This window comes from Eubalaena glacialis, chromosome 4, assembly GCF_028564815.1.
Source record: "Eubalaena glacialis isolate mEubGla1 chromosome 4, mEubGla1.1.hap2.+ XY, whole genome shotgun sequence".
NCBI lineage: Eukaryota > Metazoa > Chordata > Mammalia > Artiodactyla > Balaenidae > Eubalaena > Eubalaena glacialis.
This window is the reverse complement of record NC_083719.1, coordinates 73,155,936-73,183,166: the sequence shown is the minus strand read 5'-3', so window position 1 is coordinate 73,183,166 and position 27,231 is coordinate 73,155,936. Positions and strand designations below refer to the sequence as shown.

Here is a 27,231-nt window from a genome sequence, read left to right as displayed (position 1 = left end):
ATGATTAATTTTATAATTAAAAAAATATTATTTTAAGAAAAAAAAAAAGCAAGCAGATTCCTTGCTCCTGAAAAGCCACAAGTAGAAAATATAACCCCCAAATCAACTGCCAGAAAATCTTTTTGAGCCAGGTATGGTTTTCTTAAGTCACTAAATATCCTGTTGGACAAACTGTTTATATTTGTGGGCATTTCCTTTTTCATTAGAGACTTCAACAAAACTTCCCCTATAAATAACTGATTTATTTCCTGAACTAATACACGATTGACCATTTGTGGTTGTATGAGCTTTCTTAGATTTCCAAATGAGAGTTTTTGATATATTGCAAAATACCTTGTAATGCAGAGCATCTGAAAATGAAAGCTGATCAATTTTTTCATTTCATCTGTAAAATTTTTAAAGAAAATAAGCAAGATGAAATGCAATTCACAAGCATCTCTCATTACAACTCCACCTCCTGCAGTTTTACAATTACCTCTTTCCTAATGCTTTATTCAGCTTGATATTTGAAATGCCTAAGTTCTTAGCACTCTGCATTAAAACGTAATCATTATTCTTCCTGATTCTGCCTCTAGTTAATAAATTAGGATGAACACAGACTGAGATTCTTGTGACAACACGTTTTCACCATTTTGACCCTGAGTAAATCACTTTAAATGTTCTCAATGTGTTAACTGTACCATTATTGTACTTGGAAAATTTAATTAGCACACAAAACATTTAAACTAATTCTCTGAAATAATTTGATATCACACAAAAGCTTATCTCATACATTAAAATGTAAATTTTCCTTACAAATGGATAGGAGAAAGATGTATTAATAGAGAAATAAAAATTCAAGGGAGACAAAAGCTAATAGCCCTAATATAGTGCACCTCACCTCCAAAAAAAGTGAAAAAGAAAACAAGGAAATACTACTCTTCAAATTATTGGAAAACATGAAAAACAATCAGAAAAATTAATGGAGGAAGATGAACGAGCAAGTCACAAAATAGATAAAAATGGTAAATAAGTGTATGCAATGATATATAAATGAGACGTGTACTTAGTATGATGTCTGATACATAATAAATGATGCTATTAAAACATATATATAAAAACATATATCTGTATATACATATAAAACATATCTATCTATATATGTATATATGTAAACATATATGTCTATGTGTGTGTATGTGTATATCTATCTATATATCTACCTACCTACCTCACGTTGGCAAACACTGAAAAAAAACTTACAATGCCCAGAGTTGTCAAGAATGTGGAGCAACAGGCTCTGTCATATTTTGTGATTTGAGTGTAAACAGGTGTGTTCATTTTAGAAAATGCTTTGGTAATATCTTTTAAAGTAAAAAATTATATATGTCTTCTTTGAATGAGCCATTCCACTGCTCAAAATTCATCCTATGGCAAACAATAACACAAGTATACAAAGATACCTATATAGGGATATTCATTACAATGTTATAAAGAAAAACTGGAAATAGTCCAAAAGTCTACCAATAGAAGTTTGGTGAAATAAATATAATAGAACATTACAGTACAAAATATGATTGATATATATGGATATAGAAAATTGTCCCATAAATAAAAAGTAGATTGCAAAACAGAACATATCCTGTTTTCATTATGAGTGTGTATTTTTTTTTTTTTAATTTTATTTATTTATTTATTTATTTATTTTTGGCTGTGTTGGGCCTTCGTTTCTGTGCGAGGCTTTCTCTAGTTGTGGCAAGCGGGGGCCACTCTTCATCGCGGTGCGTGGGCCTCTCACTGTCGCGGCCTCTCTTGTCGCGGAGCATAGGCTCCAGTCGCGCAGGCTCAGTAGTTGTGGCTCACGGGCCTAGTTGCTCCGTGGCATGTGGGATCTTCCCAGACCAGGGCTCGAACCCGTGTCCCCTGCATTGGCAGGCAGATTCTCAACCACTGCGCCACCAGGGAAGCCCCTATGAGTGTGTATTTATGTAGGTATGAGCATGTGTATATACATATATTAGAATATACATAGAGAAAAGGTAGAAAAATACATACCAAATACCTTTAATATGAAGTTATAGGTGAAGTTACATATTATTATAATATTGTTATAAGTATTGAGACTTGGAAAAAGCTATTACTGATACTACTAAAGTAATCACAAATAAAAATATTTATATGACACTACTGTCCAAAAATAATATTAGAATAAATCTAGTTGTTTCTGGATATGGAAGGATACAGTTCCTCATCTTTCAACATAAATGAAGCTAATGTTCTATTATTTTTTTACAACTTGTGGTCTTACCAAAAAGGACTCCCTGGAACTAAATGGATACTTAATCTTTCACTTCAGATTGTATTTACATTTAGATAAACTATAAAAATACCAGCTATAGACCGAATGTTTGTGTTCCTCCTCTCCCCAAATTCATATGTTGAAACTCTAACCCCCAATGTGATGTATTTGGAGATGGCACCTTTGGGAAATAATTACTGTTAGATTAGGTCATAGGGTGGGGCCTTGTGATGGGATTAATGCTCTTAGATAAGAGGAAACACAGGATCTCTCTCTGCATGCACCAAGGAAGGCCATGTGAGGACAAGACCAGCTAGAGGGCCCTCACCAAGAACCTGACCTTGCTGTCACTCTGATCTGGATTTCCAGCCTCCAGAACTGTGAGAAATAAATGTTTGTTGTTTAAGTTAGCCAGTAGTCAATGGTATTCTGTTATATCAACCTAAACCAAATGAGATGGTATCATAGAAGATTGCAAGCTTTAGAGGCATTTTGTTCTCATTTATGACAAACACAAAAGAAAGCAAAATAAACCAAACTCCTGACTTTGGCTGATAAAAGCTTCTGAGTTTCAGAAGTATTAAAGAGTGTATTATTTGTAATCCTAATGTCAAAGATGCAAAAGAAAATGATAGAAATAATTTAAATAATAGTTTCAGAATAACTGGAGGTAGTAAAATGATAAGCTGCCCTTCAGGAATTCATAGGGTCAATAACGTTTAGCCAGGCTTGTCTTATAGATTACATGTAATTATTACTTCATGTGTGACACACATTCACAGACCTATCACAAGGCTGTCATGAACTGCCCCCCCTCCCCGTGCCAGGTACTGCACATGCATTTTCTCTACATGCATTATCTCACTCAATCCACATCACAATCCTATGACACACAGGTTTTATTATACCTATTCCACAGATGGGGAACAGCAAACTCTCAGAGAGTAACCGGCTCAGGGTCACAGAGTTAGAACACAGCAGAGCCAGTAGTTGACTTCTTGTCTATCTACCTACAAAGCCTCTGCTCTTTCCACTGTGTTCCAATCAACAAAAACTTTACAGCCACCTCCCTACACATAGTGAGTACAGTGAACTGGCTAAAGTACACTTTTTTTAGGTCCCTACATTTCAGTACCTGGGTGTGCCAAATATTAAGCACATTTACTTAAGAGTTGGATGCCTGTGTACTAGAAATAAGAATCAGAGTTGCATCTGGCCATGGGTGCTTATTTATAAGTGTCAACCAGCTAGAGTGACTAAATAAATACTCTTTTTACTGATAATGCTATTTGGTGATGCTACTTCCTTTACATAGAAGGATATTACAGGTGGATTTTAAATGAGTGTTAAAAAATGTGTAATTTTTACTCAAATATAGGACATGGTAGAATTGGTTTTCTGGATATCCTATATAGTATTCAATGAATGCTTATGGAAAGAAGGAGTAAGGGAGGTAATCTATCTATGAATTTGTCCAGTAATTATGACAGGTAAAATGACTCAGGTCATTTAACTTAGAATATTAAATTGATCACAGATAATTCTCATCTTTGTCTTCTAATGGCAACTTCTCTGACTTGAATAAGAAAACTTATTTTGCTTGTGTGTCTTAAGTAATACACCACATCATGGGGACACAGGTACAGAATACAAAAACCCTTGTAATTATTATTCAAATTAAACTGAATAATGGCAAAAGTATGCTAGACACATTTTAAGGCTATTATATGCCTTCTCTTCATTATCCATAGCTACAAGCAATTAATAAAGAACTCTGTCATGCTGTCTGACATTAGCCAAACTAGGTCACTATGGTGACATCATTTGTGGAGAACAGAATTTTATGTTTGTGGGTATATCATAAAGAAGTGATGAGGATTTGCAGTCCTCCATGCAGATGAATTTGAAAACCTACACACAATGGATAAAATCCTAGTTTAATACAGACTATCAAAATTGTTCCCATTTGATTTAGAAAGCTTAAACAGACCAATTTCTACAGAGAACTAGAAAAAGTTATTGAGGGACAACTCCACAAAAAGAAACAGGCCCAGATGGTTTCACAGGGGAATTCTACCAAACCTTTTGAGACCAGACTGTCTCATGCACTGTTAAAAGGAAGAAAAACTTCCTAAGTCCTTTTACAAAGCAAGTAAAACACTGTTACCTAAACCAAATAAAGGCTGTCCAAAGGGGAAAAAAAACTATAAACCAACATCATTCATGAATAGTGATACAATAATACTAAGTGAAATATAAATAAAGAGAATCCAACTCCATATTAAGAAATAAAACAATGACCAAGAGGGATTTCTTCTAGGAATGGTAGGTATGCTCTATCTAATAATATCATACATCACATTAATATATTGAGGTACATTAATAAAATCATATGCTTGTCTCCAAAGATGGAGAAAACTGGTGAAATTTGAAGAAGGTTTGCCATTTAGTTAATAGTGTTTTATCATAGTTAATTTCCTGGTTTTGATCACTGTACTATGGTTATATAAGTATGTATATATATGTCCTTGAGTGAAGGATATATGTGAACTCTGACAATTTTTTCAACTTTTCTGTGTTTAAACTTCTTTCCAAAATAAAATGTAAGAGAAGAAGATGGATATAGATGGATAGATAGAACAAGTTTAGAGGAGAGCTACTAAGATAGTGAAAAGACGCAAAAGCATGCTATATGTGGAAATATTTGAACAAATAAGAAATGTTTAGCCTGGAAACAAAATAACAGTGACAAACTGAAGGATTATTAAATTGAAATGTTTAGGGGTTTTTTTGGTGTGAATCCAGCAATTAGATTTTGAGCCAGAATCTAAAAGATTTCTACTCTATGTGGAAAGTCCTGGGAGGAAATACATGCTTTCTCACAGAGGAGTTCAAATATAAAGTGAATAAACATTTGTCAGGGATTGCTGTAAAGATTACCCAAGGATTGTATGGAGACTGGATCCAATGCTTTATAAAGTTCTCTTTTCACCTAGGTTCCATCTTGCATGTGAAGAAGAGGATCCAGGGACTTAAGAGAAGTCATGAGGGGTGTAAGTCAAAGCACCAGTTGGAATTTTTCTTGGAGAGATACAGCAGTAGTCAGAAAAGCTGAGCCTGGTGCTAGGAGAGCTAAAGCTAACATAAGCTAAGAGAATGAGGTAAGGGTAGTAGAATGAGTTGTATAATCAGTAGCTATAAAAGGTCATATAAACTGAGTATGTTTAGAGTAAGAAGTTCAAGAAGCTAACGAGTCTTTGAACAGGGGTTTGAATCATGATATGCCTTTGAGGACATGCCTGGAAGTTTTCCAACCCTTTGATTCTATGATTCTAAGACTTTGTGGAGAAGCATACTCTCAATATTTTTTTATTTGGAGTTCTGAATAAATGGAAAATGCGAGTCGAAAGCTGCTATTTCTATTCATGTATTTGTGTGTGTGTGTGCGTACACACCCATGTGCAATAACATACCACCCACCTGAGAAAATCCTTGAAGAGATCCTGACAACATCTCTCTTCCATAGATTTACTGCAATTTTCTCTAATCCTCAGACAATAGGTAAATAGGCTCCCTGTATTTGTAAACATTTTTCATGATTCTCTTTTTAAGTAATTCAATGAAAATAAAGATTCTCATATGATATCATACTTCCCATACAGAGCTGTATCTCCTACTTAGTTCTAATTTAGAATACACAGATTTGTCCTCTATGTTAACAACATTTCTCCTAATATAGCTAGCAAAATTAGATTGTTTTCAGAGGATTGAGTTATTTATAAAACAAGTAATTCAGTTCAGGAGCAGGATAATCAGAATAGCTTATAATTAAGATTTGTTAAGAATATCTAAAATAAAACATGATGCCAAAATATTAAGAAACGAAAGTACTGAAAAACTAAAAAACTGTAATGAATTTTTAAATTAAGTTATGCATTTTTTCATCATGAGCAAACAAATTCTTAGCTTAAATAGAAGAGAATTCACTTAGGCCTTAGCACATAATAGTTATTCAGTAAGTAATTTGCTGATTTTTTCTTTAAGGTTGAATTCATATGACCTAGCAAGAAACAGAAAAAAGCAAGTGTTTTGGAAGTACAAAATAACCTATCATCTTTGCTATGTCATTTTTACTGTTACTGACATTTATTAATGTGTCAGGGTCTTACAGCTCAGAGGTAGGAATATGGAGATAAGTAAGTCTTCACTCTCCTCCCCTCTGTATGACATGACTCTGCCACTCATTCTCAATCACTCTATCCTTCCATAGTCACATAATTGTGGCCCCAGATTAATAGCATATTATCTATTTAGGGACAATGTCTCAGGGCCATATTCCCTTGGCCTCTACCCTGGCTCTTTACCCTTCTGTATTCTCTTTCCTCTGCATTTGGCATGATAAAGCTAGGGATTTTTCTTCAGATTGTTCCTTTTCCTAGAGCAGCTGAGAAGTCAACCCAAGAAAAATCGGTGGCTACTTCCAAAGACACTAAATATACACCATGCAACAGAGACTACCTCTAGGCACTCTCAATAGAGTTACTTCTGGTAACCAATGGAAATCAATCAAGGACAGACTTCATTTACTTTAGCTTTACTTTAGTTAAACACTGTTCAATTATAAGATAAAAAAGAAAGCTAGAAGAACTTCTAGCACAATTTTCAAAAAGTGATGAAAATGTCTTTAAAAAATTTTAAAGGTATAGGAAGCCTACTTTTGTTACCTTTGAGTATAGTACAGTTTTTCATAGTTTCACAGCATTAACCGGCTCAGTGACAAAGAAGGGGTAACAAGTCTATATTGGGTGTTCTACTTCATAGACAAAAGTAAATTTAAAATTTTATAGGCTCTTTAAAACCTTTCTCTAAATCATGTTGTGTGATTTAAATCTAGATTCAAAAATCCATTACTCTTGGTAAATTAGAATTTTATCTATTATATATGTTTAAGAAGACTTTTTTCTTATAAGATATGACATGCCTCACGCAGTATTTAAAATGTTGAGACATTAGTGTCATTTGGTGACTTCCAGGTATTTTAGATACATTTTGCTAACCATATATTGTGTAAAATTTTATTATGTATATATTATAGAGAAAGCATGAAAGTTTTCTCTAAACCTACATTTGTGTAAACTTGCCTTGGTTGTTAAGGCTTTTCTTTTTTCCAGTTCAGATATTTCCATCAACGGGTAAATTAAGCCCCACATTCTTCATAAATTTATTATTTTTACCATATATTCTGTAATTAATCACTGACCTCCAGGATGAATTTCAATTTACATAGCTAACTTACTCAAGTATTCATTATATAGTATGATTGGTACAATCATAGCATTTATGACGGGTTCTGAGTCTACCAAGGTTATATATAAGAGATAGTGTTTTAATCTGAAAATAGACACTTTAAAGAGTTGATATTTAAGTTGATGTTTAGAGGAAAAATAGGTATTTTTTGGGCAGACATAAAGAAAGAAAAGTATTTGAGACATAGAAGATATAGTTAAAGGTATATGCATAGGAGACCATGGGAAATATCAAGTGATTCAGTTACAAAGGATAACTGGAAAGGATGGGTGGGAAGGATGCTAAAAGAAGCTGGTTCAATAGTTTAGAGTCAAACCGTGGACAACCTAACAGTCCATAACCTTGACGGTAATGAAAAGCAGCTCCTGGGTTTTAAGCATCAGAGTGATATGGTTATTTCCATTTTTCAAAATTTAGTGAATGGACTGTAAAAGGAAGAAATTAGAGATAAGAACACAAGTTAAGAGGCAGCCCAACAGAGAAGACAAAGATGACACAAATGAACTGAAGAGATGGTGATGAAACAAGAGATGAAAATGAGAAAGTAGTAGGAAGACATTTACGAGTTAGACTAGGAAACAATTTGTGATTAATAGGATGTGAAATGTAAGGGGAAAATAGTAGAAAAACTCTCAAGTTCACAGCATGGGTACCTAGGTAGATGGTGGACTTTTCCTAGGGAATGTAGGTCAAAGCACACATTTAAGAGATTAATTTTAAACCTGTTAAATATAAGATAGCTGCATGTCATTCTGGTAAAGATGTTTATTGGACTTGTGAATAAATAATAGAAGTCCCTAAACAAACTCAACTTACAGAGATCTTCTCTGAAAAACACATTATAATAAAACTGTCAAAAATCAAAGACAAAGAAAGAATCTTAAAAGCAGTAAGAGAGAAGATGGCGGAAGAGTAAGACGCGGAGATCACCTTCCTTCCCACAGATACATGAGAAATACATCTACATGTGGAACTGCTCCTACAGAACACCCACTGAACGCTGGCAGAAGACGTCAGACCTCCCAAAAGGCAAGAAAATCCCCACGTACTTGGGTAGGGCAAAAGAAAAAAGAAATAACAGAGACAAAAGAATAGGGACGGGACCTGCACCAGGGGGAGGGAGCTGTGAAGGAGGAAAGGTTTCCACACACTAGAAAGCCCCTTCGTGGGCGGAGACTGCGGGTAGCAGAGGGGGGAAGCTTCAGAGCCACGGAGGAGAGCGCAGCCACAGTGGTGCGGAGGGCAAAGCGGAGAGATTCCCGCACAGAGGAGCGGTGCCGACCAGCACTCACCAGCCCGAGAGGCTTGTCTGCTCACCCGCTGGGGCGGGCGGGGGCTGGGAGCTGAGGCTCGGGCTTCGGTGCGAGCCGGGAGGGAGTCCGGGAAAAAGACTGCAGCTGCCGAAGAGGCAAGAGACTTTTTCATGCCTCTTTGTTTCGCGGCGCGCAAGGAGAGGGGATTCAGAGCGCCGCCTAAACGAGCTCCAGAGACGGGTGCGAGCCGCGGCTATCAGCGCGGATCCCACAGCAACAGGGACGCAGAGGGAAAAACGGAGAGATTCCCGCACAGAGGCTCGGCGCCGAGCAGCACTCACCAGCCCGAGAGGCTTGTCTGCTCACCCGCCGGGGCGGGCGGGGGCTGGGAGCTGAGGCGCGGGCTTCGGTCGGATCCCAGGGAGAGGACTGGGGTTGGCGGCGTGAACACAGCCTGAAGGGGCTGGCGCACCACAGCTAGCCGGGAGGGAGCCCGAGAAAAAGTCTGCAGCTGCCGAAGAGGCAAGAGACTTTTTCTTGCCTCTTTGTTTCGCGGCGCGCAAGGAGAGGGGATTCAGAGCGCCGCTTAAACGAACTCCAGAGATGGGCGCGAGCCGCGGCTATCAGCGCGGACCCCAGAGACGGGCATGAGACGCTGAGGCTGCTGCTGCCGCCACCAAAAAGCCTGTGGGCGAGCACAGGTCATTCTCCACACCGCCCCTCCCGGGAGCCTGTGCAGCCCGCCACGGCCAGGCTCCCGTGATCCAGGGACAACTTCCCCGGGAGAACGCACAGAGCGCCTCAGGCTGCTGCAACGTCACGCCGGCTTCTGCCGCTGCAGGCTCGCCCCGCCTCCTCCGTACCGCTCCCTCCCCCCGGCCTGACTGAGCCAGAGTCCCTGAATCAGCTGCTCCTTTAACCCCGTTCTGTCTGGGCGGGGAACAGACGCCCTCAGGTGACCTACATGCAGAGGCGGGTCCAAATCCAAAGCTGAACCCCGGGAGCTGTACGAACAAAGAAGAGAAAGGGAAATCTCTCCCAGCAGCCTCAGAAGCAGCGGATTAAAGCTCCACAAACAACTTGATGTGCCTGCATCTGTTGAATACCTGAATAGACAACGAATCATCCCAAATTTAGGAGGTGGACTTTGGAAGTAGGATATATTAACTTTTCCCCTTTTCCTTTTTTTGTGAGTGTATATGTGTATGCTTCTGGGTGAGATTTTGTCTGTATAGCTTTGCTCTCACCGTTAGTCCTAGGGTTAGGTCCGTCCGTTTTTTTTTTGTTTTTTTTTTTAACTTAAAAAAATTTTTTTTCCCAATAAATGTTTTCTTAATAATTTTTTCCTTATTTTCTATTTTTAAAAAATTAAAAAAAATTTTTTTAGTAAGTTTTTTCATAGTTTTTATTTTAAAAAATTAAAAAAATTTTTTTTCTTAATAAATTTTTTCTTAATAAATTTTTTCTTACTTTTAGTATAAAAAATTAATAAATCTATTTTTAAAAATTAAAAAAATATTTTTTCTTAATAAATTTATTCTTAATAATTTTTTTTTCTTATTTTTTATTATAATTGCTTTATTTTATTTTATTTTATCCTCTTTCTTTGTTTCTTTCCATTTTTTCTCCCTTTTATTCTGAGCCGTGTGGATGAAAGGCTCTTGGTGCTCCAGCCAGGCATCAGGGCTGTGCCTCTGAGGTGGGAGAGCCAACTTCAGGACACTGGTCCACAACAGACCTCCCAGCTCCACGTAATACCAAACGGCGAAAATCTCTCAGAGATCTCCATCTCAACATCAAGACCCAGCTTCACTCAACGACCAGCAAGCTACAGTGCTGGACACCCTATGCCAAACAACTAGCAAAACAGGAACACAGCCCCATCCATTAGCAGAGAGGCTGCCTAAAATCATAATAAGGCCACAGACACCCCAAAATACACCACCAGACGTGGACGTGCCCACCAGAAAGACAAGATCCAGCCTCATCCACCAGAACACAGGCACTAGTTCCCTCCACCAGGAAACCTACACAACCCACTGAACCAACCTTAGCCACTGGGGACAGATACCAAAAACAACGGGAACTACGAACCTGCAGCCTGTGAAAAGGAGACCCCAAACACAGTAAGATAAGCAAAATGAGAAGACAGAAAAACACACAGCAGATGAAGGAGCAGGGTCAAAACACACCAGACCTAACAAATGAAGAGGAAATAGGTAGTCTACCTGAAAAAGAATTCAGAATAATGATAGTAAGGATGATCCAAAATCTTGGAAATAGAATAGACAAAATGCAAGAAACATTTAACAAGGACGTAGAAGAACTAAAAAGGAACCAAGCAACGATGAAAAGCACAATAAATGAAATTAAAAATACTCTAGATGGGATCAATAGCAGAATAACTGAGGCAGAAGAACGGATAAGTGACCTGGAAGATAAAATGGTGGAAATAACTACTGCAGAGCAGGATCAAGAAAAAAGAATGAAAAGAACTGAGGACAGTCTCAGAGACCTCTGGGACAACATTAAATGCACCAACATTCGAATTATAGGGGTCCCAGAAGAAGAAGAGAAAAAGAAAGGGACTGAGAAAATATTTGAAGAGATTATAGCTGAAAACTTTCCTAATATGGGAAAGGAAATAGTTAATCAAGTCCTGGAAGCACAGAGAGTCCCATACAGGATAAATCCAAGGAGAAACACACCAAGACACATATTAATCAAACTATCAAAAATTATATATAAAGAAAACATATTAAAAGCAGCAAGGGAAAAACAACAAATAACACACAAGGGCATCTCCATAAGGTTAACAGCTGATCTTTCAGCAGAAACTCTGCAAGCCAGAAGGGAGTGGCAGGATGTACTTAAAGTGATGAAGGAGAAAAACCTACAACCAAGATTACTCTACCCAGCAAGGATCTCATTCAGATTTGATGGAGAAATTAAAACCTTTACAGACAAGCAAAAGCTGAGAGTTCAGCACCACCAAACCAGCTTTACAACAAATGCTAAAGGAACTTCTCTAGGCAAGAAACACAAGAGAAGGAAAACACCTACAATAACAAACCCAAAACATTTAAGAAAATGGGAATAGGAACATACATATCGATAATTACCTTAAATGTAAATGGATTAAATGCTCCCACCAAAAGACACAGACTGGCTGAATGGATACAAAAACAAGACCCATATATATGCTGTCTACAAGAGACCCACTTCAGACCTAGAGACACATACAGACTGAAAGTGAGGGGATGGAAAAAGATATTCCATGCAAATGGAAATCAAAAGAAAGCTGGAGTAGCAATTCTCATATCAGACAAAATAGACTTTAAAATAAAGACTATTACAAGAGACAAAGAAGGACACTATATAATGATCAAGGGATCGATCCAAGAGGAAGGTATAACAATTGTAAATATTTATGCACCCAACATAGGAGCACCTCAATACATAAGGCAAATACTAACAGCCATAAAAGGGGAAATCGACAGTAACACAATCATAGTAGGGGACTTTAACACCCCACTTTCACCAATGGACAGATCAACCAAAATGAAAATAAATAAGGAAACACAAGCTTTAAATGATACATTAAACAAGATGGACTTAATTGATATTTATAGGACATTCCATCCAAAAACAACAGAATACACATTCTTCTCAAGTGCTCATGGAACATTCTCCAGGATAGATCATATCTTGGGTCACAAATCAAGCCTTGGTAAATTTAAAAAAATTGAAATCATATCAAGTATCTTTTCCGACCACAACGCTATGAGACTAGATATCAATTACAGGAAAAGATCTGTAAAAAATACAAACACATGGAGGCTACACAATACAATACTTAATAACGAAGTGATCACTGAAGAAATCAAAGGGGAAATCAAAAAATACCTAGAAACAAATGACAATGGAGACACGACGATCCAAAACCTATGGGATGCAGCAAAAGCAGTTCTAAGAGGGAAGTTTATAGCAATACAAGCCTACATCAAGAAACAGGAAACATCTCGCATAAACAACCTAACCTTGCACCTAAAGCAATTAGAGAAAGAAGAACAAAAAAACCCCAAAGCTAGCAGAAGGAAAGAAATCATAAAGATCAGATCAGAAATAAATGAAAAAGAAATGAAGGAAACAATAGCAAAAATCAATGAAACTAAAAGCTGGTTCTTTGAGAAGATAAACAAAATTGATAAACCATTAGCCAGACTCATCAAAAGAAAAAGGGAGAAGACTCAAATTAATAGAATTAGAAATGAAAAAGGAGAAGTAACCACTGACACTGCAGAAATACAAACGATCATGAGAGATTACTACAAGCAACTCTATGCCAATAAAATGGACAACCTGGAAGAAATGGACAGATTCTTAGAAATGCACAACCTGCCAAGACTGAACCAGGAAGAAATAGAAAATATGAACAGACCAATCACAAGCACTGAAATTGAAACTGTGATTAAAAATCTTCCAACAAACAAAAGCCCAGGACCAGATGGCTTCACAGGCGAATTCTATCAAACATTTAGAGAAGAGCTAACACCTATCCTTCTCAAACTCTTCCAAAATATTGCAGAGGGAGGAACACTCCCAAAATCATTCTACGAGGCCACCATCACCCTGATACCAAAACCAGACAAAGATGTCACAAAGAAAGAAAACTACAGGCCAATATCACTGATGAACATAGATGCAAAAATCCTCAACAAAATACTAGCAAACAGAATCCAACAGCACATTAAAAGGATCATACACCATGATCAAGTGGGGTTTATTCCAGGAATGCAAGGATTCTTCAATATACACAAATCAATCAACCTGATACATCATATTAACAAATTGAAAGAGAAAAACCATATGATCATCTCAATAGATGCAGAGAAAGCTTTCGACAAAATTTAACACCCATTTATGATAAAAGCCCTGCAGAAAGTAGGCATAGAGGGAACTTTCCTCAACATAATAAAGGCCATATATGACAAACCCACAGCCAATATTGTCCTCAATGGTGAAAAACTGAAACCATTTCCACTAAGATCAGGAACAAGACAAGGTTGCCCACTCTCACCACTATTATTCAACATAGTTTTGGAAGTGTTAGCCACAGCAATCAGAGAAGAAAAAGAAATAAAAGGAATCCAAATTGGAAAAGAAGAAGTAAAGCTGTCACTGTTTGCAGATGACATGATACTATACATAGAGAATCCTAAAGATGCTACCAGAAAACTACTAGAGCTAATCAATGATTTTGGTAAAGTAGCAGGATACAAAATTAATGCACAGAAATCTCTTGCATTCCTGTATACTAATGATGAAAAATCTGAAAGTGAAATTAAGAAAACACTCCTGTTTACCATTGCAACAAAAAGAATAAAATACCTAGGAATAAACCTACCTAAGGAGACAAAAGACCTGTATGCAGAAAATTATAGGACACTGATGAAAGAAATTAAAGATGATACAAATAGATGGAGAGATATACCATGTTCTTGGATTGGAAGAATAAACATTGTGAAAATGACTCTACTACCCAAAGCAATCTACAGATTCAATGCAATCCCTATCAAACTACCACTGGCATTTTTCACAGAACTAGAACAAAAAATTTCACAATTTGTATGGAAACACAAAAGACCCCGAATAGCCAAAGCAATCTTGAGAACGAAAAATGGAGCTGGAGGAATCAGGCTCCCTGACTTCAGACTATATTACAAAGCTACAGTAATCAAGACAGTTTGGTACTGGCACAAAAACAGAAATATAGATCAATGGAACAGGATAGAAAGCCCAGAGATAAGCCCACGCACATATGGTCACCTTATCTTTGATAAAGGAGGCAAGCATATACAGTGGAGAAAAGACAGCCTCTTCAATAAGTGGTGCTGGGAAAATTGGACAGGTACATGTAAAAGTATGAAATTAGAACACTCCCTAACACCATACACAAAAATAAACTCAAAATGGATTAAAGACCTAAGTGTAAGGCCAGACACTATCAAACTCTTAGAGGAAAACATAGGCAGAACACTGTATGACATAAGTCACAGCAAGATCCTTTTTGACCCAGGTCCTAGAGAAATGGAAATAAAAACACAAATAAACAAATGGGACCTAATGAAACTTAAAAGCTTTTGCACAGCAAAGGAAACCATAAACAAGACCAAAAGACAACCCTCAGAATGGGAGAAAATATTTGCAAATGAAGCAACTGACAGAGGATTAATCGCCAAGATTTACAAGCAGCTCATGCAGCTCAATAACAAAAAAACAAACAACCCAATCCAAAAATGGGCAGAAGACCTAAATAGACATTTCTCCAAAGAAGAGATACAGATTGCCAACAGACACATGAAAGAATGCTCAACATCATTAATCATTAGAGAAATGCAAATCAAAACTACAATGAGGTATCATCTCACACCGGTCAGAATGGCCATCATCAAAAAATCTAGAAACAATAAATGCTGGAGAGGGTGTGGAGAAAAGGGAACACTCTTGCACTGTTGGTGGGAATGTAAATTGATACAGCCACTATGGAGAACAGTATGGAGGTTCCTTAAAAAACTACAAATAGAACTACCATATGACCCAGCAATCCCACTACTGGGCATATACCCTGAGAAAACCATAATTCAGAAAGAGTCATGTACCAAAATATTCATTGCAGCTCTGTTTACAATAGCCAGGACATGGAAGCAACCTAGGTGTCCATCATCGGATGAATGGATAAAGAAGATGTGGCACATATATACAATGGAATATTACTCAGCCATAAAAAGAAATGAAATGGAGGTGTTTGTAATGAGGTGGATGGAGTTAGAGTCTGTCATACAGAGTGAAGTAAGTCAGAAAGAGAAAAACAAATACAGTATGCTAACACATATATATGGAATCTAAGGGAAAAGAAAAAAAAAAAGAGGTCATGAAGAACCTAGTGGCAAGATGGGAACAAAGACACAGACCTACTAGAGAATGGACTTGAGGATATGGGGAGGGGGAGGGGTGAGATGTGACAAGGTGAGAGAGTGTCATGGACATATATACACTACCAAATGTAAAATAGATAACTAGTGGGAAGCAGCCGCATAGCACAGGGAGATCAGCTCGGTGCTTTGTGACCACCTAGAGGGGTGGGATGGGGAGGGTGGGAGGGAGGGAGATGCAAGAGGGAAGAGATATGGCAACATATGTATATGTGTAACTGATTCACTTTGTTGTAAAGCAGAAGCTAGCACACCATTGTAAGGCAATTATACTTCAATAAAGATGTTTAAAAAAAAAAAAAAAAAAAAAAAAAAAAAAAACTACCACTGGCATTTTTCACAGAACTAGAACAAAAAATTTCACAATTTGTATGGAAACACAAAAGACCCCGAATAGCCAAAGCAATCTTGAGAACGAAAAATGGAGCTGGAGGAATCAGGCTCCCTGACTTCAGACTATATTACAAAGCTACAGTAATCAAGACAGTTTGGTACTGGCACAAAAACAGAAATATAGATCAATGGAATAGGATAGACAGCCCAGAGATAAACCCACGCACATATGGTCACCTTATCTTTGATAAAGGAGGAAAGCATATACAGTGGAGAAAAGACAGCCTCTTCAATAAGTGGTGCTGGGAAAATTGGACAGATACATGTAAAAGTATGAAATTAGAACACTCCCTGACACCATACACAAAAATAAACTCAAAATGGATTAAAGACCTAAGTGTAAGGCCAGACACTATCAAACTGTTAGAGGAAAACATAGGCAGAATACTCTATGACATAAATCACAGCAAGATCCTTTTTGACCCACCTCCTAGAGAAATGGAAATAAAAACACAAATAAACAAATGGGACCTAATGAAACTTAAAAGCTGTTGCACAGCAAAGGAAACCATAAACAAGACCAAAAGACAACCCTCAGAATGGGAGAAAATATTTGCAAATGAAGCAACTGACAAAGGATTAATCTCCAAGATTTACAAGCAGCTCATGCAGCTCAATAACAAAAAAACGAACAACCCAATCCAAAAATGGGCAGAAGACCTAAATAGACATTTCTCCAAAGAAGAGATACAGATTGCCAACAGACACATGAAAGAATGCTCAACATCATTAATCATTAGAGAAATGCAAATCAAAACTACAATGAGATATCATCTCACACCGGTCAGAATGGCCATCATCAAAAAATCTACAAACAATAAATGCTGGAGAGGGTGTGGAGAAAAGGGAACACTCTTGCACTGTTGGTGGGAATGCAAATTGATACAGCCACTATGGAGAACAGTATGGAGGTTCCTTAAAAAACTACAAATAGAACTACCATACGACCCAGCAATCCCACTACTGGGCATATACCCTGAGAAAACCATAGTTCAAAAAGAGTCATGTACCAAAATGTTCATTGCAGCTCTATTTACAATAGCCAGGACCTGGAAGCAACCTATGTGTCCATCATCGGATGAATGGATAAAGAAGATGTGGCACATATATACAATGGAATATTACTCAGCCATAAAAAGAAATGAAATGGAGGTATTTGTAATGAGGTGGATGGAGTTAGAGTCTGTCATACAGAGTGAAGTAAGTCAGAAAGAGAAAAACAAATACAGTATGCTAACACATATATATGGAATCTAAGGAAAAAAAAAAAAAAAAGGCCATGAAGAACCTAGTGGCAAGACGGGAATAAAGACACAGACCTACTAGAGAATGGACTTGAGGATATGGGGAGGGGGAAGGGTGAGATGTGACAGGGTGAGAGAGTGTCATGGACATATATACACTACCAGATGTACAATAGATAGCTAGTGGGAAGCAGCCGCATAGCACAGGGAGATCAGCTCGGTGCTTTGTGACCACCTAGAGGGGTGGGATGGGGAGGGTGGGAGGGAGGGAGATGCAAGAGGGAAGAGATATGGGAACATATGTATATGTATAACTGATTCACTTTGTTATAAAGCAGAAACTAACACACCATTGTAAAGCAATTATACTTCAATAAAGATGTTTTCAAAAAAAAAAAAAAAAACTAAAAAAAAAAAAGAGGTAAATTGTGACCCAAAAGAGAAAAGGGGAGGAGTAAAAGAGCAGTTTTTGTACGCAAATGAAGTTAAGTTGACCAATAAAATAGATTGTTATATCAATAAGATATTTTATGTAAGCCTCATGGTAACCACAAAGCAAAAAACTTACAGTAGACACACAAAAGATAAAGAGAAGGGAATCAAAGCATATCACTATGGAAAATCACCGATTCAAAAAGGAAAATAGCAAGAGAGGAAAAAGGAAGAAAGGAACAATAAAATAGGCAAAAAAACAATTAATAAGATGTATTAGTAAGTCCTTATCAATAATTACTCTAAATGTAAATATATTAAATTCTTCAATATAAAGGCATAGAATGGCTGGATAGATTTTTTAAAATAAGGTCCAATATATGCTGCCTATAAGAGATTCACTTCAGCTTTATGGACACACATGGGCTCAAAGTGAAGGGATGAGGAAAGATATTCCATGAAGTGGAACTAAAAGTGAGCAGGGGTAGCTATACTTACATTGTACAAATAGACTTTAACTCAAATGGTGTAGCAAGAGATGAAGAAGGCCATTATATAATGATAAAGGGTCAATTCATCAAGAGGATATAATAATCATAAATATATATGTACCCAACATCAGAGAACCCAAATATACTAAGCAAATACTAACCAATCTGAAGGGAGAAGTAGACAAGAAAACAATAATAGTAGGGGACTTCAACATCCCACTTTTAACAATGGCTATATCACTCAGTCAAACAGTCAATAAGGAAATGTTGGACTTGAGCTATTCTTTAGACCAAATAGACCTAAAAGACATATAGAACATGCCATCCAACAGCAACAGAATATACATTCCTCTCAAGTGCACACAGAACATTCTCTAGGATAGATCATATATTAGGCCACAAAAAAGTTTTAACAAATCTTAAAAGATTGAAATCATACCAAGTATCTTTTCCAACCACAATAGTATGAAACTAGAAATCAATTACAGGAAGAAAATTGGAAAATTCACAAATATGTGGAAATTAAACAATACACTCCTAAACAACCAATGGGTCAAAGAAGGAATCAAAAGGGAAATAAAAAAAACCTTGAAACAAAAATGGAACACAATATACCAAAACTTATGGGATGCAGCAAAAGCAGTTCTAAGATGAAGTTTGTAGTGATAAAAGCCTACATGACGAAAAACGAAAGATCTCAAACAACCTAACTCTAAACCTCAAGGAACTAGGAAAAGAAAAAACTAAGCCCAAAGTTAGCAGAAGGAAGGAAATAATAAAGACTACACACTGTTGGTGGGAACGTAAATTGTTACAACCACTACAGAAAACAGTATGGAGTTTCCTCAAAAAGTTAAAAATAGAACTATCATATGATCCAGCAATCCCACTTCTCGGTATATACATATAAAGGAAATGAAGTCAGGATCTTGAAGAGATATTTGCACCCCCATGTTCACAGCAGCATTATTCACAATAGCCAAGATATAGAAACAACCTAAGTGTCTGTCTATGAATGAATGCATAAAGATGTGAGATATATATTACAATATATACAATACACTACAATATTATTGAGCCACAAGAAAGAAGGAAAGCCTGCCATGTGCAACAACATGGATAGACCTTGTGGGCATTATGCTAAGTGAAGTACTTTAGACAGAGAAAGATAGATATTGTATAATCTCACTTATATGAGGAATCTTAAAAAAGCTGCACTCATAGAAACAGAGATTAGAATGGTGGTTGCCATGACCTGAGGATGGGGAAACTGGGGAGATATTGGTCAAAAGGCACAAATTTCTAGCATAAGACAAATAAGTTCTGGGGATCCAACGTATAGCATGGTGACTATAATTAACAATAATATATTACATACTTGCAAGTTGCTAAGAGAAGAAATCTTAAATGTTCTTAACCACACACACACACACAAAAGGTAATTATGTGAGGTGATGGAGGTGTTAACTAACCTTATTGTGGTAATTAGTTCAAAATAGATGTGGGTATCAAAGCATCACATTGTACACCTTAAACTTACAAAATTATATATGTGAGTTATATCTCAATAAAGCTGGGGAAATTTTTTTAAATAAACAAAATAAATACATAGTACCTGGCACATGGTAAGCAAAGCAAATTAAATAAATAAGATAAACAGAATAAATAAAAAAAGAGAAAAGTCAGATAAAATCCAAAAGTAAAAGTAAATCAAGAAGATGAGTCTAGAAATTGATGAAATTGAAATGAAATTGAAAATAAATGCACAATAGAGAATATCAAGAAGTCAAAAGCTGAATTTGGGGAAAAACAGTAATATTCATAAACACCCCAGCAAGACTGATGAGGAGAGGAAAAAATAGTGAAAGAAGACACTAATTGTCAATATCAAGAATGAAAAAAGATTCATTACTACAGATCTTACAAACACTAAAAAATTTGAATAGTTAGATGGAATGGAAACATTCCTAGAAAAAAAGACAATTTATCAAATTGACACAGAAAGAACTGCATATGGAAAATATGAATAGTTCTATATGTTTACAAGAAAATGAATCTGTAATTAAAAGTCTTCCTACAAGGAAAACCTGAGGCCTAGCTGGCTTCATGTGTGACTTCTTCCAAAATAATAAAGAAGAAATAACACTAAACTTGCAAACTTTTTCAGCTAATAGGAAAAGAGCGATCACTTCCTGGTTTTACGAAATTATCATAATCTTGGTTCCAAAAGTTGACAAAAACATTGTAAATATAACAACTTGAGCATATTAATACATTAGAGATCTACTTAGAGATAATTCTTCACTAAAAAGAAAGTTTTATTACTGCAAACAACCACTGCACAACAGATGTCCAGTTATTTTACAACCACAAATCCTACCATCTCCAGAGAAAAGGCATGTTTTTAAATGATGATATAAGTATACAATATTTTACAAAAATAACATAGTAATTTATTCTTACATTGAGATTAAAGTAATATCAAAAATACAGAATTTCTTAAAAACTGGAATAAATTCACATGAATATTCTATGTGAATGAAGAAGAAAAGTAACCTATACTACTTACAACGGTTAGTCACTTTTGGTTGAATAAGGCTATAATTTTAAGATTGGGTAAAGGTTAATATATTTTACATTGCATGTATTATAGTTGAGCTGGTAATAAAGAACTTTCTGCAAAAGGCTCAGAAGGCAAATATTTTAAGAGTCAGTTGATTTGGACATTCTTGTATAACAGTTTATTTCTCTCTTAAAAATCCTTTTAGAAGCATCAAGAGAGAGTTTCTTCTAATTAACATCACTTTCATCACTTTCATCGGGTGATACACACCCATTTATCCAGACTGGGTGTGTATACATGTGATGCTAAAACTGCTGTCAAATAACTCTGATCTTGCCAGGGAGCTCATGAAAGAGATGGCTACTGGCCACCAGGACTTGTCTCATGGTTACTTTGTACTTGACAAAGAAAGATGCAGAACTTTCTGAAATTAATCCTGGCAGCCCAAGATTTAAATTAATGCCAGGAGTAGTAATATGTCATAATATAACGGTGAAAAGACACAACCATTCCCTTCTAGAAGATCAGGCTTTTAGAATTTTAAATCAACAAAATATAATACTATATTTCAATACTACTGTTGTAATGCTATAAATTAATCAGTATGAGGGAATCTTACTGAATTGCAATAAAAAGACTAAATTACTATATATGGTATCTCAATGGGTGTGTGTGTGTATTACATAGCTCATCTCCTTTGGTTTAATGTGGTATGGGATATTAGTCTGTGATTGCCCACGTGTGAAGTATATCTGCATACATCAATAACAAGTGTTGATTAAGTATATAATGGATGATCATAATTGATCAGAGGCAATAATAATATGAAAATGACTTCTGCTTATATAGTACTTTTACTTTAAAAGATTCTTTACATCTGTTAACTAATTTTTATCTTCACAATAACCTGTGAGATAATTAGGTAAAATTGTCTTCATAAGATTGTGACTAGGCTATTCTTTCTTATTTAGAAATGTTACTTTTTCCTCTAAATCCTCATTACACCAAGGGAGTTGATTAAGCTTTATTACCACAAAGTTGTTTTTTTTAAAATGTGGAGTCAATAAAAGGGGCTGAGTGGTCCTCAAAGTTGTAAGACACCAGATTCAGGATTAAGGCATGCATATATATGTGTGTATAAAGATCTGTTAGATTTCAAGACTACAGTGTACTTTAATAAGAATCTATCAGAAGGACCCAGCTGACCTTGCCTCCTTCCCATGTACTTTTGCAGACACTCTCCATTCACTCTGATAGTCTTTCGGTATTTAGGGATTTTATGAATGATGGTGCCTGCCGTGCTCCCCATCCACCCCCCCCCCCAAATATCAGACTCCTTAGATAACATGCCACACTCCAAATTTGTCACTGATTCTATTCTTCACCAAAATTTTCATAGTTCCCTGATTTCACTAGGTATTTTTGTTTGTCCCAATCTAACAAACTGAATTATGGTAAAGTATAAATTGCTGTGAACTGTTTGATACACCAATTCACCTGAGAAAACTGCATCTATCAAAGGAACTGGAGAGGCAATAGCTTCTTATTTATAGAGATAATTAGAGGAAGTAGAGATTTAGAAGGTGTGGCAGGAAGGCAAAGGTCTTCATGGTGCTCCTTCAGTCAGACCCCTTAGTCAACTGCTCCCACCTTCTACCAGTAAAGCTGCCTGGATACAGAAAGGCGGAGGAGGCAGTGTGCTCTGCCTGGATGTACTTACAGGTCACCGTGGATGAGTCCATAGATCTGCGGCATGCTCTGATGATAGATTCCTCTCAAAATAACTATGAGGAGAATCACCACAAAAGCTGGAAGTCCCCAACTCAGAAGAAAAAACAGCAGATACCGCCTTTCTGTGTGTTCATCATTCATTACCAGCACGTACCAGAAATTCACAGACTAAGGAAAGAAGCAGAGCATAAGATGAACAGGCTCTGGTCTAGTGGCACAGGAAACACACTCACCTGGCTTAGGCATAAAGAGTGACAACAGATCAACAAAGGGCCAGGCTCTACTCAATAACTATAGTTTTGATTTGATTTTTTAAGTCAGTTCACACATTCATTTTTTTCATATACCCGAGAAATTCAGGGTATCTCAAAAGTCCGAAAACATTAGTAAATACTTAGTTTATTTACTGTACTTTATATTTTGCTTAATTTGTTTTGATTTACTCAGTCATAATTGTCTGTGATTGTTCTGTCAATGTCTTTGAAGAAACACACACTGATACTCAAACTTACTTTCCATGTGAACAGCTTCATGATGATAGTGAAGTAAATAGTCCTATGTTCCAGACTTTTAAACAATTTTTACTTATTGAGGGCTTATCATGTGGTAGAGTCAGACACCTGTTCCAGGGAATGGGGATATAGTTGTGACAACAGCCCCAGTCTCAGTCCCAAGTGGGAGACAGACAAGTAAACAGAAAATGTTTGCACAGAGAAAAATGTACTGTGATGGGGTAGGTTTTGCGGCCATTCTCCTTTCTCAATTTACACTCTCTCTTTTTCATTCATTTGATAAGCACTTGATAAATGCTTATTGAATGCTTACTAAATTTCAAAGGCCCATCCAGGCACTGGGGCTATAACAGTAACAGAGGTGGTAGAGGTATTTACCTTCTTGAATCTTACTTTCCAAACAAATGGGAAGAAATCATTAAGGAAAACATTTATATTTACATCATACTTTATATCTGTTATTTCTTATCTTCTTAAGATAAAAATATAAAAGGGACAAGTGTATATAAAGAGTGAGGGGGATGAAGGGATACATTAGATAAATAGAAGAAGAAATCCAAGGCCTGGAAATGTTACTATTGGCCCTAAATCACACCTAGCGCGTATATAAGCCAAATCTAGAACTTATATATTCTGCCTTCTAATGTTCTTTTCCCATGAGATCACTTATGTTTAATTATCCTTTATTACAGAAACAACATTGAAAGTCATATCATACATATTTCACACAATGATGCTTATCCACTAGATAAAACCCCCTTCTCAATTTCATATTGTGGAGTGTGAGTACAGATTAATCATATATGTATATTTTTATACATTAGTGACAACAATTCCAGAGCAAGTGACAACAATCCCAGAGCAAGTGACAACAATCTCAGTTTCTTCATGTGTACAACAAAGCTATTATAAAGATTACATAAGACACTACATATAAAGTGCTAAGCACACAGTCAGCACTAAAAAATGTGACCACCTCACTTAAATCTCCTATTAGAATGTCAGACAGTGTGAAAAACAAAAGATAAATAAAGACCAAAAGTAAGCAGTGATACAATGGAAACTCTTCTATGTGAAAAACAACATGCCTAATGTTCCTGGGAAGGCTTTTAGATAGTTTACTGAGGCCTCCAGGTAAGATTCTATCTGAACCAAATTAGCCTTGAAGGATTAGTATTGATTGGCCTAAACCAGGAAAGGATAAAAATGTTTGGTTACTTGAAGATTTTTGTCTCTGAATTTTACTTCCTGTCAGCACTCCATATCTTTATGTACATCTGCATCTATCTGTAATTATGAAGCATGTTTTGAGTTGCTGCTTATGTAAATTTGTTCTAACTTCTTTTTAAAAATTATTAGGTCCAAGAGGCTTTTTTCCTCCTTTCTATTATTAGTGTAGGGACATGACTCAAATAGGTGGGACTATATCAAGTGTCTGATGCTGGAGTGGTCAATACTGCCTGTTTAGAGAATGAAAATCCATGCAAAGTAAGGATGATTAACCCATTTCCAAAATAAAAGTACGGATTATTTATTTTAAATCGATGTTGTGTGTACCCTTATAACATGGTAACTCAGTGGTGCAGTCGGTGGAAGAATCAGGAAGGAGCGCACAGATTGGTAAATGACTTTTAAGTTGATTCATCATGATAAAGATTGGGGCATTTCCAAAATGTCCACTTTTACGCAGATGAACATTAGTTCCATTAGTTAGAATCATTGAACGTTTCAGCAACTGTCTGACCTTTACCACAGCCTCAGATAAGACTGAGACAAATGTAACTGCTTGTTAGATTTACAAACGCAATGCTTCTGCTCTAAAGAGCTCAAGGTACTGGGTCACTGATGCTTGAATACTCAGTTAAGCAAATCAAGCTCCAAATGTCATAAGCTTTTGTTAATTAAAAAAAAAAAATCTCTTTCCTTCTCAAAAGAATCCAATCATTGAGGTATACTCTAGGGACAGCATTTACCACTATATGACTTTTTTTTTTTTTTTTTTGCTAAAGAATGGAAACACTATGTAATGAAACAACATCTAATTATTCTGGAAATACCATATGGCCTAAACCTAAGATGTGTGTTGACTAACTCACTTCAAGTTTTACTTGAATTTTAAAATATTTTAATATAGTATGCATGGTAGGTATATTCTGGGATGTATGCCTAGGCCATCAGCGCTCTTTCTCTGAGCCCTGTCTCCCTCCTCACCTTCCCCCACCCCCTGCCAACATACGCAGGGTGGGCTCATGACCCTGTTCCTCTGCCCACAGCTGTGGATCTGGCGACAAAGCCTGACCCAGGCTGGACCAATCATCTCTCATTGAGTTCCCTGAAATTTTGTGATAGTTAAGCTGGTCAACTGAGAAAAGAAAACATATGAACTTTAGTGGTGGGAGTAGCCAAAAGCACAGTGAAGAGAGAAAGTGTGTTTGCAGAGAAGAAGGGACAAAGCCTTCCATTCCTGCTCACAGCTCCTTGAGGTCCAACTGTACATATAGAACTTGGGTTCAGTGAGTTAGCCTATATGCTTATTATTCCTTTTATGATTTGAACGTTTGCTTAGATTAACTTCGTTTTTCTTCATTGTTCTAAAAACACTGAGGCATATACTGCTCCCCTGAAGCCCTTGGGTTAAAAGCTCCAGTACTGCCATTCTCCACAATAAGGTGGGAGTGGAGCATTTGAGATACATTCCTTTCCCTGTAATCGTGGTTCCTCCTTTGTAATCGAAGGTTAGAGTATCAAGAGACCATTATCTTTGCATAATATTTTTTATGTTGCCAGATATATAGCATATGTGCCTCAGTATCTGTGTTTATCCAATGTTAGAACTAAAAGAATTATGAAAATTCAGTATAAGTTAAAGGTGTCACTCTCACCAACATGCTTCATACTGACTGAGCACAGCTTACCACACTTACATATTTCTTGCTAAAGACTAAATGTGAATCAAAATTTCAGTATCTAGGTCTCCAGTTACATGTCTATCTCTAGGCTTTAAACACTTTGTTAGAACCATCTTATGGACCATCTCAAGACATCTTATTTAGAGATAAGGAAGCTGAAGCAGCGAGAGAAAAACATAGCTTTTTCATAAAAGCATCTTGTGAAGACTAAGGTTAAGATTTATTTCCATAGAAAGTCACACAAATACTGACAATATTACTGTTTCCATGAGAGCTTATTTTTTTGTCCTCATTTTCCCGCACTCATTGTATGTGCCAGTGGAGATGTATTTTCCTGGTTCAAGTATGGAGATAACTCATTCTCTCTCCCTCTCCACTTTTTGCCAGCACTAAATGAGAACTTAAAAAGGCCTTAATCAGAAGAGAAATGGCTGAAACATATCTGTGAGCTATGGTAGATTAATTTTTGTATACCTTGTAGTACCTAGTAAAATGCTCTGCATACAATCTTTATTGAGAAATATCAAACGAAGAGGTACACAATTTCAATATTTAACAGTTTTCATTGAATTTAATAACAATTTCATAATTTGGTTTAGTTATTGAGTTTATTCATTTATATACTACCTTGCCAGAAAGAATTGTAGAATTGATTTGATTGAACTCCTAATGAAGGGGGTCAACGTTAAACTGGTGGAAACTTACAAATGTTAAATACAACGGTTTAAGAGAAGAAGAATGGAATCAGTACTTACTAATTGGTTAATAAATGTAGACCCCACATTAAGCTATATCTCATTTAATAAAGACAACTGCTCTCCTAAGTTTTATTATTATTATTATTAATACAGGAGGAAACTAAGGACAGGAGAAGCGTATTTCTCAGAATTGGGAATTGAGGCTGTTAGAATTTAAACTGATTCTGATTAAGATGCAAACCAACCAAATGAATTACCCAGATACAATTTAGTTCAAATATAGATAGGAATAAACTAAAAGATGGTGTGTCTATAAGCATATTTACTTACATTCGTATACGGACATGTCTATTTATTTTTACAGTAACATTTTCAGTGATTACCGCTACTATCTTCCAAGTGTCTGCACAGGAAAATTGAAGCTA

At 36.4% G+C, this 27,231-nt stretch overlaps 1 protein-coding gene across 1 annotated transcript in view; it reads right to left on the bottom strand.

Moving 5' to 3' along the window:
• The window catches only part of ADGRV1 (adhesion G protein-coupled receptor V1), a 560,722-nt gene that overhangs the window by 154,827 nt on the left and 378,664 nt on the right, over nucleotides 1-27,231 (bottom strand). The window contains exon 85 of the mRNA XM_061188957.1: nucleotides 22,677-22,855. Within this exon, the coding sequence (XP_061044940.1) occupies nucleotides 22,677-22,855 (179 nt within the window). The remainder of the gene's footprint in view (nucleotides 1-22,676; nucleotides 22,856-27,231) is intronic.